The 14484-nt window shown below is 42.6% G+C and overlaps 1 protein-coding gene across 1 annotated transcript in view; it reads right to left on the bottom strand.

Moving 5' to 3' along the window:
* Positions 1 to 14484, bottom strand: part of DGKG (diacylglycerol kinase gamma) — a 121147-nt gene that overhangs the window by 39897 nt on the left and 66766 nt on the right. Inside the window, 7 exon segments of the mRNA XM_083616262.1 lie at positions 3169 to 3233; positions 7231 to 7391; positions 7888 to 7977; positions 10434 to 10519; positions 11271 to 11345; positions 12393 to 12466; positions 13686 to 13802. Coding sequence (XP_083472388.1) covers positions 3169 to 3233; positions 7231 to 7391; positions 7888 to 7977; positions 10434 to 10519; positions 11271 to 11345; positions 12393 to 12466; positions 13686 to 13802 — 668 coding nt within the window.

The raw sequence follows: 14484 nt of genomic DNA, 5'->3' as shown, positions 1-14484 counted from the left end.
AACTGGATGAAGACCAAGTATTTTTGGATGGGAGGGAAGAAAGAGAGAGAGAGAGAGAGAAGTAACAGCATGGGCCAAGAAACACTCAGGTGCATAAGCACTTAGCTGGCATTTCAGGCTATGATTCTGGTACCCGTTCTTAAGTTTCATAGAAGCAGTGTACATATGCCAAACATGCCAAAGCAAAAATGTAACATTTTGCCATTAGTATTAATGGGAAATGAACCCATCTGCAAGGAGTCTAATGACACAGCTATGCTATTGGCAGGGATGTATGCAGTAATGAAAAAAAAAAACCATCTTAAAGGAAAACTAACACTCAGAAGAAATGATGTTGTCTATATTAAATCATTTTTAAAAGGTTGTTGAATATGGATTTCTGCAGAAAGCAGAACTTCCAGTTATAGACTGCAGTGGGGGGAAAGGAGGAGAGTTGAAAGTAGTGGGTTTTTTCCCAGCCTGAGCTCAGCTCCAGCACCTTTCAGGTGGGCGCCATTGCCATTCTAAGAGAACAAGAGGAAAGATCATGGTGAGCTTTGGCACCTCTTTTTCTAGAAAAATAGCACTGGCTGAAAGGTAAGTTCTCTGTGAAGGAGGTCTGATTGTTAAACCACTCTGGGAATTGCAGTTCTGTGAGGTCTTCTAACAACTCTCAGCACCCTTAACAAACTACAGCTCCTAGCATTTTGGGGGGGAAGCCATGGTTGTTTAAAGTAGTATCACAGTGCTTTAAATGTATGGTGTGAATGTGGCCCAAGTCTTTGACTATGTGATGGCCTGTCTGATAGCACCTGAAGCCCAGATTCTTCAACTGTTTCTCATATCCATCAACTTCCCCCATATTACTTTGTTCATAGGTTCACTTGGAAGACCCTGTGTCTGAACTAATGCATGCTATGGGTTTCAACCTTAACCCACAAGGAACTATATGAGATGTACACAGACCAGAAATGTAATGGACTTGACATTATTTATGTTATTATGTATGAGATAGCTTTACAATTTCCCTATTTATTCTTCATCATCTAAGTGTGCGTTCATGCAATCACTCCACATATAGGCAGCTGCTTCTTTCTCTAGTTTGGACAGCACCACGTACGACAATTTGTGACAAGCAAATCATGGCATTGCTCAGCTCATCAGGAAGGTTTCTGAGCACATGCACCAACCTGATGTTTGCGCAGGTACCAAATGATTCAACCTGGCTACCATCTGAACATATACAGCTGAGCTAAACATCAGTGAAGGGGGGCAGAGCAGTTGTGTGAACTGTTAGAAGAAAAGGGGATACATTAAAGCATCACGTCATTCTTAGGTTTCTCATTCCATATTAGCGATTTTATCCCTGGGGTACATTTTAGAGGATGAGAGAGATTTTCACTTTAAGCTTGGAGTGTGGTTGGAGGAGTGTTAAAGTTCTAAGGAATTTATGAACACAAGAATGCTAGGAGTAATTCTCTGAATGTCTCCTGCACAGGCCATTAGTGACAAGTCTCCCGTTTTTGTGAACTGCAAGCCAGGACCATTTTTTTATGAACTGCAAGTGAAATGTGAGCTAGTTCTAACCTGATGTTGTGCCTTACCTTGATAGCCTGTTCCTGCTGGCCCTGGAATTTCTATGTAATTATGAAGTGTGAATGAATAGCACTGGGTTTACAGCCAAGTTCTAGCAGCTTTCTATGCAGAAATTAAAGTATAAAGACCTGCAAATAGTAATAGTTGCAAATCCTACAATGGTATAGGCCACATTGCCTCAGGACTGCATGCCATGAGGCTGACGTAATTAACTGCTGTACAGAGGGAAATGAGTTTCTTCAGTTACAGTTTCAGGTAAAAAAAAAAACCAAAAAGCAAACCACCAAGTTACAGTTGAGTTAAAGATAAAGAGAAGGGCTCAAACAGAGATGGCCAGGTAATACAGATTTATATATGAATCCTCAAATAATATTTGCATTGTCCTAGATGGACATTCATTCTCAGTGAATGGCTCTGTTCCTGAGGGAGTGGAGAGACAGAAATGCTAATACATGTTTGTTTTACAGAGATGAGTGAAGTAGATTATTTACCTTTGCCTTGCTAAAATACCTTTTGACTGATACCTCGCTTACTTATGGGCTGATGCAAACAAAGAAAGAGGAATGATTTATCTGGTGCAGGGGTTGGACTAGATGATCATCAGGATCCCTTCCAACTCTGCTTCTATGAGGACCATCCCTTAGCCATCATACTCGACACCATTGAAGGCCAACTGGTGGCTCATGGGCTGGATCCCACCTCAGGAACTAGACACCCAGTTACCCTACCAAATATTAATCAACATGTGGTTTTGCACTGGTAAAAGGTTTGCTCATGGTTTCATTGTACTGTGACACGCATGTATGTATATATATTTAAAAATCAAATATATATAATGAGTACATGTTGGTCTCCCATATTTAAGTACCAAATGAGAAGCATAGGAAAAGCCATGCCTCCTACAAGATGTGAAGCAACATAAAGGAACCATCAGTATCCCTTGCTTTATGCATATGTGGAAGCCTTTACTGGCTGCACTTCATCCTTGCCTGTTACAGAAATTGGTGAGAGAACAATGTGGGCAAACTTCAGCTTATGTGTGGGTTGTCTTTGACAGCTGCACCCCACAGAAATTGCTATTTCCATGCTGGGCAAAGCATCACCTGTTGATTCCTTCCTCCCATCAGCTGTTAAAATCATGGAGGTGTCCCTAAGTAGGATGGCTACCCTAGGCTTACAGGGGTCAGATACTGTCATACAGATATTCCTGGGGAAATGTTTGGCCGGTGTGCCAGGTTCTTTAGCCACCCAGCAGGTGAACAGAACCCAGAGCCAGGTGGTGGCTTCCTACCAAGATGTGTTGCATCCCCTTACACCATAACACCAACTCAGACAAACCCAGAGCAGAAGTACCACCCATCCTCTCCCCAACTCAGGAAAATTCCAAGCAATACACAATAGCTGAATACCACCTTAGACTTACTCAGAATAGACCCACTAAGTTAGAGCCATTAATTTCAGAGGGCCTACTCTTAAGTAAACCATAGTTGAAGATCATCCAATGTAAACAAATGGCATTATTCCATTGTAAAGTTACTGAACACTTCCTTCTTCAGCACTACAATGACAGTGGAGAAGGGGAAAGATATTTACCTGCTATTAAACTTTTCCGGATGTTTCTCCCTCATCATGTGGAATCTGTGTGCAATGGATGCATCCTATAAAGAGAGATGGGGGGGGGGATTAGTCAATGAGGCCTTCCAAATACTGAAGACAGTCTCATCAGAGTTCTGACTCAGGTGTCCCACAAAACTGCACAATTAGCACTTTTCACCCATAAATTGTGCTTTCAGTTTTTGTGGGCAACAGACCTTATACAGTGGTACCTCTAGTTACGAACTTAATTTGTTCCGGAGGTCCATTCTTAACCTGAAACTGTTCTTAACTAGAGGCGTGCTTTCACTAATGGGGCCTCTTGCTGCTGCTTTGCCGCCAGCACACGATTTCCGTTCTCATCCTGGGCCAAAGTTCTCAACTTGAGGTAACTCTTCCAGGTTAGCAGAGTTTGTAACCTGAAGCGTTTGTAACCTGAGGCGTTTGTAACTCGAGGTACCACTGTAACTGATTTTAAAATTACTTTCCCCCATGTGTATTTTAAAGTTATAAAACAGGAACACTATGGGAAATACAACATTTCTCTATTTCAGAGCACTCAGAGGTCATGCAGAGCTTCTAGGGCTTCCCAAAGCACCTCCTAGTTATTCGTGACAGTTAAAAAGTAAAGGTAAAGGGACATCTGGTTAATTCAACATTATGAATCCTTGTGTACTCTTGCCACTTTTCCCATGCTTCGGAGAGCTGCTTCAGAGGACCTGTTTATTGGACATGCATTCTGATTTGCTTGCACAAGACTTGTGACTAGTCTTTATTGAGAATTTCTTCTTAATTGTTTGCTTGGAGCTTATGTGACAATGAGCAATCATTCTACTTTGTTTGTGTGGTGTTTATGCATCATTCATTCATTCATTCTACACTTTTTAGTGTATTTTCCCTGTCACTGTCCTAACTGCAAAAAGTCATAGAATCCCTTAAAAAAATAAAAATAAAAATAGTGGCTTTGTTGCATCAGGGTCAGGGAGTGCTTTGATACACTTTAATTGCACAAAAGTAAATTTCCAGTATGTACTTGAATCTCCCCTGCAAAATATTGACTGTATGGAAGCAACCCCAGCTTGAGTTTTTAAGATGCAGGCAAAGAATTGTAGCAGACCCTTAGAATGACAGCTTTTGAAAGGACAAGAATCCATTTTGTCTAGGCATATTATTCACTGTAATCTCTTTTGTACCCTTAGAATATTAACATAACCATTTTTAAAAGATCTGATGATCTTTTAAAGATCTTTTAAAGATCTTTTAAAGCCCTGATCAGCATAATAAATCAACAAATAATGCATCAAAACAGGCCTCTATGGAATGACCTAGCTTAAGCCTTCTTTAGTTAGCGGAAAACTTGTTATCCCACTTATCTATCATGGTTGTCTGCTGTATTTGAGCAGACATAAACCTCAAGTAGTTTTTGAATGGACACATAATGCACACATACATAAACAGAGGTCACAAATAGTAACACAAGGGCCCCTCTTGCAGTCTCTCTGGGTTCAGATAGCCCAAGGAATGTGCTTTACTCCATCCAGGGATTAGCAGGCTGTTCATCATCCACATCTCAGTGATGGGGTGCAGAGGTGTCACTAGTCTCAGGGACTTTGCAAGCCCATGGCCTGATCTATTTGTAATCCAAAACTTCCTGTTAGTGATATAGCTGCTGGCCCACATTTCTCACAGCCCAAAAATAAAGGGGGCAAAGATGGGAAGCAGCATGTGGCAGCTTGGACTCAGAGGTGAAATGGCTTGTCATCGTCAGTGGTAGTATTTAAAGGCACCTTGTCAGCAATGAGGTTTCATAGCACCAAAGCCCTCCAATTTACTTTCATTGACCTGCTAGCACCCTGCAATTGATTATAATGCACAATGGATCTATGGAAATCATGCCACAAGTTACACAAAAGTAACTTTCCTTAAAGATCTGCAAAGTGTTAAGACAATTTAAAATTATTTAATGCAATATTAAGCATGGACTTTGGAATCTAAAAGGTCAGCACTTCAGTTATAGCCATTTTAAAGACATACTGGCCATGTTTGTAACACATTTATGACAATCAATCACTTATAAATGGAACCTCAATATAACATGAGACTGTTTTTAAACAAATGCTTCAGTGCTTTTTTTTTAATCAGCTGTTTCTCCCACCATGTCAGAACGCTAAAACGAGTCAGCTGTTGTGGGGAGCTTCTTAGCAACCCTACAACACAGGTAAAGTGATATCTTTTATTGGATCAACTTCAATCAGGGAAGCAGCATGCAATCCATTAAGTTACACAGAATTCTTAACTGGGCAGAATAGAAATTCAGGTAGTTAAATTTCAGGTACAGAAAGGAAAAGGCTGCTAATGTTATGGCAAGAAATCAAATTCAATAGTGCAGATATGCTCATGGTAATGTAATTAGTGAGGACCAACTTATAAAGGAAGCAATGGTTAAGTGGGCCATTGATATCAGGCATAATATTGAAATTGATGAGTGGGAAAAATTATGGAACCAAACAATGAACTTTTCGGCATGTTACCAAGTAAGAGAAAATGTGCAAATACTGCAACGCAGATGGTATTTGACACCGGTCAAACTGGCCAAAATGTATGAAAAAGATTCAAAACTCTGTTGGGAATGTCTAGAGGTTGAGGGTACTTTTATTCACCTATGATGGAAATGCAACGAAATTTTGGGAAATGGTGTATAACAAGCTATTTTATTTTATTTTTAATTCACATTTCCCAAGAAACCGGAAGCGTTCCTTCTTGGCATGATTGGGAATGAGTTACCAAAAAAAAGCCAGTAACTTATTCCTATATGCAACAACAGCTGCAAGGATATTGTACACAAGATACAAGAAACAAAGAGAGATCCCAGGGAAAGAACAGTGGTTAAATAAGCTAGTCAGGCTCACAGACCAATCTTGGCCCACCAAGGAGTCCAATTTTGACCACGATTCCATTTTCTCAAAATCCCACCCAACTGTCAATCACCTGATGTTACTTGTGACATCAACTGATGGGTGGGGTTCAAGGGACCTCTGCTGTGCAGGTGATCCTTCCACAAGGAACCCTTTTCTCTCCCCATCATGTGATCAGGAGGGGAGAAAAAGCTGCCTTTTGAGACCATCACCTACACACAGGACTCACCTTGCAGATAGCTGATGCTTCCAAAAGGCACATTTTTTGCTTCCCATTCCATCAAGTAAGTGATGGGAAAGGGAAGATCAGCATAGGACAAGGAGCCATTGTTTTGCACAAACTGATCTTCCTAGGCAGCTCTGAAGTCAAGAGCCTCAGAATGGGAACCCAATTACATTTCAGGATTCACAAGTCAGGATTCACAGTTCCCTGTAGCTGAATCCTATTTTCACACAGGAATTCAGCCTTCCTTTATCCAGCTCTGTTCCTGACCACACTACCCACAAGACTGGGTCATGTGAGCCTTTGAAAGATCAGCTGACCAAACTGGCTAAGTCCCATGACACTCCTGTAGGTCAACTACCCATATTCTTGCATCATAGACTTCAGGATAAAGACTAACTGCTTTTTCTCTTCTCATAAAGAAGACTGTCTTAACTAATAATAATTATTATTGATGCAGAAGTGAGTCTTCTTAGATCACAAGTTTGCAATAAATTCTTACTGAGATTTAAGAGTCATCACAGTCCCCACAATCTCCATTCTCAAGTACAAAACATAATTTTCAGTCTCAAATATGAGCTTTTTACAGCATGCCCATAAGACAAGAAAACTGCACTCCAGTTTATAGCTGTGAATTGGCTGAAGGTGTTGCTTGTGGTATGCATATATCTCACTGCTGTTGCTTTAGTTAGCAGGTTTTGTGGGAATGTGGGGGACTTCTAAAACATGTGGAAGCCATTTGTCCCTAGGTGACAATGGGACAGAATAGTATGTACACCATGGACAACGATGCTGCCATTGTATCACCTCCAAAGCCTATTGTCCATCTCCAGTCTGACACACAAAGTTATCTAGGGCTTCTGATACTACAGGGGAAATAGGGAGGGAGATCATGGGAACGAGAGCTGTACAGACAGTGCTTACCACTCCTATGGAGAAGTAGTTGTTGATGATACTGTAAGGGACAGGGTCCCCATTCTCCTCTTTGTCAATAGGGATGACATCAATTTGCCATCGGTCCAGCATTACCTCTGCACTGTGTTCAATGTCCTTCAGGACCTTCATTAAGTTGCCACCTTCATAACCTTGAGAGTGGAAAAAGGGATGGCATATGGTAAGGAACAGAATGTCAGCGGTGGAATAGGCCAAGCACTAATGGGGCAAACAGTTGTGTTACAGAGAGTCTGGTATTGGATGCCTTGGCGCGATGCAAAGCCATAAAAGAAGGCCAAGTGATCAGAAGCAGAGAAGGAGAAATAATCTTGGCAATGATTTGGGCCCAGCAACATCAATGGGGAATGGGGAACTGTGCTCTGTCTAGTAGATAAGGCTGTGGGTTGGGTAAGATTGCAAGTTGCATGGTGGGTGTGGTAAGATTTCTTTTTTAATGTATACTTTGAAGAGCTGTCAGTGATGGACAGTCTCCAATGGTGCAAAGCCTGGACAATGACAAGTGGGATTAGAAGCAGCTGACAGGTTTCAACAGCACATGGGACTGCTGTCAGGAGGGATCAGTGGCAAGTCATGGTGTGAGGTCGTGCTGAATGACCCTACAGTGTTAGGCTGACTCAAAATACTTACCTCCGCCCCATCGTAGGCAGCGGGCAAGGTCATTGCCTGTTCCCAGGGGCAGGATAGCCACAGGAGGGTGTTTTGCTAAGTTTATCTTATCTGCAAAAAGAAAAACAGACATTAGAAGCCAACAGAGTGCTGGAGTCAACTTTCCTTTTTCTACATCACCTGCCATAGCAGAACTAATGAGGACAGGATTTCCCAGGGGCAGAACGAACTACAGCTGTATCCCCTGGCTATACATGGTGTGTTGGTGTTTGAAAGCAATTTGACCTAATATATTGTAGTTTTATATGTTGCTTTCGCAAACATGCACCTTTCTGAGCACACGTCTGGCTGGGGAACTGCATCAAAAAATCTGGAAAAGTGCGAATTTCAAAGGATAACCTCATTTCAGTTAGCTTATTGGTTCAGCAAGTGTGAATAAAGTAGGTGTGCCTAAAAAAGGCAAACCAAACTGATTTTACACCCACCCCCATCCCTAGTTCCTTGAGCTGCTGGATCTCAGTTCAGAATTTCAGCAGACCAAGCCTGCAACCCAATCTATGTGTGCAACTTTCAGAAAAGGGAGGCAGGAAAGCTTCTTTATTATGCAGCCTGCAGTCAAAGATGTGGCTGGTTAATGCCAATCAATATATGAATCAATATATGGCCCTGAGAGATCTGCATTGGCTCTTAGTACGTTTCCAAGCACAATTCAAAGTGTCGGTGCTGACCTTTAAAGCCCTAAACGGCCTCGGTTAGGTATACCTGAAGGAGCGTCTCCACCCCCATCATTCAGCCCGGACACTGAGATCCAGCGCTGAGGGCCTTCTGCTGGTTCCCTCATTGCGAGAAGTGAGGTTACAGGGAACCAGACAGAGGGTGTTCTCGGTAGTGGCGCCTGCCCTGTGGAACGCCCTCCCATCAGATATCAAGGAAATAAGCAGCTATCCTATTTTTAAAAGACATCTGAAGGCAGCCCTGTTTAGGGAAGTTTTTAATATTTAATGCTGTGTTGTTTTTAACACTCGATTGGGAGCCACCCAGAGTGGCTGGGGAAACTCAGCCAGATGGGTGGGGTATAAATAATAAATTATTATTCTTATTAATATGAAATTCAGCCCTCTCCTGCTGCAGGTCCACCTCCTTGGGCTCCTTGCCACAGTGTCTTCCCGGCTACAAACTTTTCCTTGTGCGCACTTCAACAGTACAGAACTCTCCCTGTCTCCAGGCTGCATGAGAGGTATGCTTTCAGCTGCCCCCGCTTTCTCATTCGTTGCCAACATCCATCTTTCTTTCAAGGGAGGGAAATCCTTGGCATGATGCTGCCAAAAGAAGGGAACTCCGCTGAAGGAGCGAAAGGACGCCCTGTCGTGGGGAGGACAGAAATGATATGTCTGCAAACTTATGCATACTCACTTTGGAGCAAGGCCCATTGTTATCAGTGGATACCAAGGGCATTTCTCCTCTCAGTTCTTATCACCTGTGTGTATTGCTTTGTCAGGTTGTAAGCCATTTGCAGAGGCTTGGTCTTTTGTTCCAATTTGCACAACACTTCATTCCATATTAGATGCTGAATAATAATGACAATATTAACGGAGATGCAAATTGGTGGGGCGGTAGCGGGGGAGAGAGTGTCTGGCTACTCTTTCTGGCAGAGGAAGGAGGAGAAGATCATTGTGGCCTGGCTGTCAGTTTGGAATCTTCAGCGCTACAGACTGCTCCATTTCTGTTCATAAACATTATATGGGGCAGAGGTTCATGTGGGCATCCAGTTCTAAACACAGTGAGGATCGACGTAAGACAAATTAACCACCAAGGTCACCCAGATACTTGTGTGTATTTTTAAAAAAAAAAAGTTTAAAAAGTCCATTTTACATGCATTTGAGTCTTCTTGGTGGATGAGGTGTGTGCATGGAGACAGGACTGGTCCAAGACATTTTGTAGTCTGAAACATGGGGCAATCTGGAATCCTCATCAGAGCTCCAAAACCCTCATAAACCTTGTATGGGACAGAGGCATGTTTGAGTCTGTGTATGTAGATGGGGCCAGCCCAATACATTTTGCTGCCTGAGGCCAAGATGTTCTCCTGCTCCAGCTGACTGGCCTGGAACTTGACTCTTGCACCAGTCCTAGCAATGGGACGCTGTCCTCTAGCAGCAGGGTAGGTTAGAGGGCAGCGGAGTAGGCTGTGTGCAACAAAGCTCTGTCCCTCCCTGCCACCCAGCATCTGCTAGCTGAGGTGGTTGCCTCACTCTGGCTAGCAGAAGAACTCTAATTTCAGCCCCTCAAAGGAACACAGGAAGCTGTCTTATATTGGAGTCAGAGTCGGACCATTGGTACATCTGGCTCAGCACAGTTCACACTTGGCAGAAGTCCAGGGTTTCAGGCAAGTAGCCTTTCGCAGCCCTACCTGCAGATTCCAGGGGCTGAGCCTGGGGAAGTAAGTGCTCTGCTACTGCCCTACTACAGGACCGCCCCTCTCTCTTACACAGTAGTGACCCCAGGCGTATCAGCTATCCAACAAATCTAATGTACTTTGATCCATGCAGCATCCCTGGATCCCAATTTACCTATGCAGTCCAGGATCCATCCAACGGTCCCATCTCCTCCACAAGCCAGAATACGGAAGTCTGGAGCATCACGGAAAAAGTTTAAACTAAGAGAAAGCAGAAGGAAAAGGTAGGGAAGCTCTTTAGAATAGCTTGCTTGCCATATGTGGGAAAGAACACCACATCTAAACTGCTTTTTAAATTCACACAAAAGCAAATGTGAAAAAAGGCACAGCAGCCCTGCTGCTCTTCAAAGTCCTAAATCATGCAATTCTTGCCCATTTTCAAGTTTGCAATCGAACAAAACAAGGAAAACCAGTGAAGAGTCAACCTGCACAGCACACTTTCAAGAAGAACACCCATAAAGGAATACACGGCATTTGTAAGAAAGATCTGCATGAAGGGGAATAGTTGTTGTTGTTGTAAAATCCATGCAAACTTTGGACAAGATCCAGCAGCTAGTTGCTGCAACAACATCCAATTGACAGCAGTGCGATGGGCCTTAGCCACAAATAACTTTTGCAGGATTGTATAATTTGTATTCAGGGGTAATATCCACAGGTATTCCATCAGGAGTATGTAGAGTCCCAGAGCCCAAAGGTTTATTGCCTTAAGACAGACATGGCAAATATCATAAACTCCAGCACGAGCTCCACGCATAATTCTAAAGAATTGGCAGCAGGCTGAGTTCCTCAAGCTAAGGTATGTTAAGAAGCTTCAGTGAGCAGGGAGGTGGAAAGGGAAACTGGAGAGGGAAGGTGAGCAAAAAGCAAATGGGGAGTGAGAATGGGCAGCACAAGTAAGAGGGAATAGTAAGGATAGCAAAATGGATGCAGGTTGATCAATGGATTTCAATACCCAGGAGTGGGTCCTCCTCGATCCAGGTTGTAAACTTGTCTGGGGTTGAGTAGATAATGGAATTTCCGATGAACCCTGAAAGTAAGTAAGAAAAACAAAAAGTGATGGCCCCTAAAAAGGAGAGTAAAGGCTAGGAGGAGGGAAATCTGTCAGTTTCACTATGTCTCAATTTCTCATTTTTCCAGTCTTAAGTTCTCCACATTTCCACACTAGTTTTCATTTTTCTGTTTAAAAAAAGTCCTCATGAAAATTCATCAGAATTTTAGTGCAAATTTCTAATATTAAATGTTTGCAAGCAGTTGTGCCCCAAAATAAACATTTTTGCAAATCAATTTCCCCCTATTATAATGCACACTTTTACCACATTTTTGTACTCATTACTTGGCCAGAGAATTGCATTACAAGATTTGAAGAAGTGCACATTTTTTGAAGGATGCCTGTGTATCAGTTTGTGCATTGTTTTGGAAAGTGAGAATTAGGGAAGTTTGCCTTTAAATGTGAACGGATTCCAATTTCTCCCCTATCCCTATCCAAGGCAGATGATTACATTTTCTTAGCATCAGCTACTCTGTACCCACACCACAGCCTGCTCAGGGCAGCTCCATAAGTGTAGCAATAGTTGCCACCTTCGTATTCAGAAAATGGAGGATGCTTTTGGATTGATGTTTACTGCACCGTGGACCCATCTTTTCTCCTTTTTCTTTGTTATAAATTTATTTAAATTTTCAGATTGACAAACAATCATCAAGCAGACAAATAAAACCATTTCCATATGGAAATCTTTTCTCCTATTTCTAAGCCCCCTCTCTGAAAGGTTTGCTTCATAAATACTTTTGAATTACAGCTGTCCTTACCAAGCCAAAGACTTGGTGATGTCCCAGGCACCAGATAACAGGTATCAGTGACGGCCTTGCAACCCCATTGAGCAGTGCTATCTGGGGTATTTCCCAAGCAGCACAATATTGCCGTCTGATTGCAGGAAAAATGCAGTCTCTTTGCTATTCCTTCCTTAAGGGAAGATGTTTGCATTACTCACAGTGATTACTAAATGTGCATTTACTGTACCAAAAACCACTATCCTGCAGAGGGTACAATTTTCCAATAGGAGGAAGGGAAACATACCTTTCTCCTTGTCTCCCTCCACTCTTGGGGTTCACAAACACCAACAGTGGATGCGTTCCAGGCTTAGGGGTGATCTAGAAAGCAAATTACAAAGCAAACAAAGAGCCTCCTTATACAGCATACAAAACATCATTCATGCAAAATGGGGGGGGAATGAGTCATACGGCACTGCCACAGAGGAAGTAAGGCATGCAACTGGCAACATGTTGGATCAGCAGAATCTGGAGAAAGCTGGGAACCACCAATCTGTGCACTTATTCTTATCCACACCTATTCTGTCTATGGGCCTTCTAAGCACACGAGCCACAGCCTCAGGAGCTCGGCTCTGTTTAATATATACATCCTTTGACTCAATAATGTTTGCCTTATGCTCCGCAAATATCCTCTTGTGCGCTTCCTGATATACGCCTAGAGACTGAACTCTTTAAAGGACAAGGCAGGCATTGCTATTGAGACAATATTAGGTTAGCAGAGCTTCAGCAAGCTTGGGTTCTGTGGGGAGAGCTGCAGAAGGATGGATCCAAGGGTTAATCTGTTAACCATGCACAATTCAACAGGGCGACTATCAAAGGCTATTCCAGAACCAGCTTCATGGGGAGACTAGGACAGGGGTCAGCAAACGTTTTCAGCAGGGGGCCGGTCCACTGTCCCTCAGACCTTCTGGAGGGCCGGACTATATTTTTTGGGGGGGAAATGAATGAATTCCTGTGCCCCACAAAGAACCCAGAGATGCATTTTAAATAAAAGCACACGTTCTACTCATGTGAAAACACCAGGCAGGTCCCACAAATAACCCAGAGATGCATTTTAAATAAAAGGACACATTCTACTCATGTAAAAACATGCTGATTCCCGGATCGTCCACGGGCTGGATTTAGAAGGCGATTGGGCCGGATCCGGACCCCGGGCCTTAGTTTTCCTACCCATGGACTAGGAGATCAGTGCAGAATGACATCTTCTCCCTGGTATGCCTTTCTCCACAACTAGCCTGCAATTTAGGCATGGTGTACAAAATATAATTCTGCAGGTATACACACGCTCATTCACAAGTGTAAGAGAAAAGTGAGAGAGCAAGTGTGATATACTGGTGAGAGTGCTGGACAAGGGCAGGTTCAAATCTCCACTCAGTCATGAAGCTCTTTGGGCATGACCTTAGGGCAGTCACCACTTTCCAGTCTAAACTATCTCACCAGGCTGTTGCTGAGATACAGCAGGGATGGGAAGAACCATACATGTTGAGCAGGACAGAAGTCAAATCAATAGATATGATAGCAGCAGCTATGAACTGTCTACCTGTAGTCCATGCCCATCCACCGTGGTGGTGTTGTATCTGAAGGCCAGGGTTGTATCATCTGGGGATGTGCTGGATGGCGATTCACTGTCTGATCTTCTTGGGTGGGATTGCCTATCCTTTGGAATAGGGAAAATGCATAAAGGACTTTGAAGCATGGATGAAGGCCAGCAAATAACAAGGAAGCACTGACGACATAAACAAAGTGGGAAGGATGACTTCCTCCTGACTGTACTGAAATACAACAGAAAGACCACGAAAGCTCCAAGAGTTAAGTTAATATCATATTAAACTTTTGTATTAAAATACTGTCTGTCAAGCAACACAGAATACAAACATGCAGATTAACCATCAATAATACATTGTATGAAGTGCAAACCGTATCTGAATATAGTGAGCACATAGTGAATGGCATTGAAGGACTGAATCAGTCATTCCAAAAGTAGTTTAGAAAGTTGTGTACACAACGATGGCTCCAAAGTTCAATACTTGACTTGCTTCCCAGGCTGATGTTGTTCCAAGATTTATATTAACTTCAAAATTCCACAATCTGCACAGCTGAAAAGCTTTCTGAGAGGCCCATACACATATTAAGAAAAGCTTTTTATATACATATCAAGCTTTTTAACGTGGATTTTTAAACACTGATGCAGCTTTCATGATGCTTGGATACCTGAAAAGTGAATGAATCCAAAATATTTATACTATTCTATGTTTAATCATATTTATACTGCAGTTTTCAGCCAAAATTGGATCTCAAAGCAGCCTTACAACACTAAAAGCATCACAAAACCTCATAGA

Source organism: Podarcis filfolensis (assembly GCF_964270895.1).
Source record: "Podarcis filfolensis genome assembly, chromosome: 5".
In the NCBI taxonomy this organism is placed as follows: domain Eukaryota; kingdom Metazoa; phylum Chordata; class Lepidosauria; order Squamata; family Lacertidae; genus Podarcis; species Podarcis filfolensis.
This window is presented reverse-complemented; position numbering and strand designations above follow the sequence as displayed.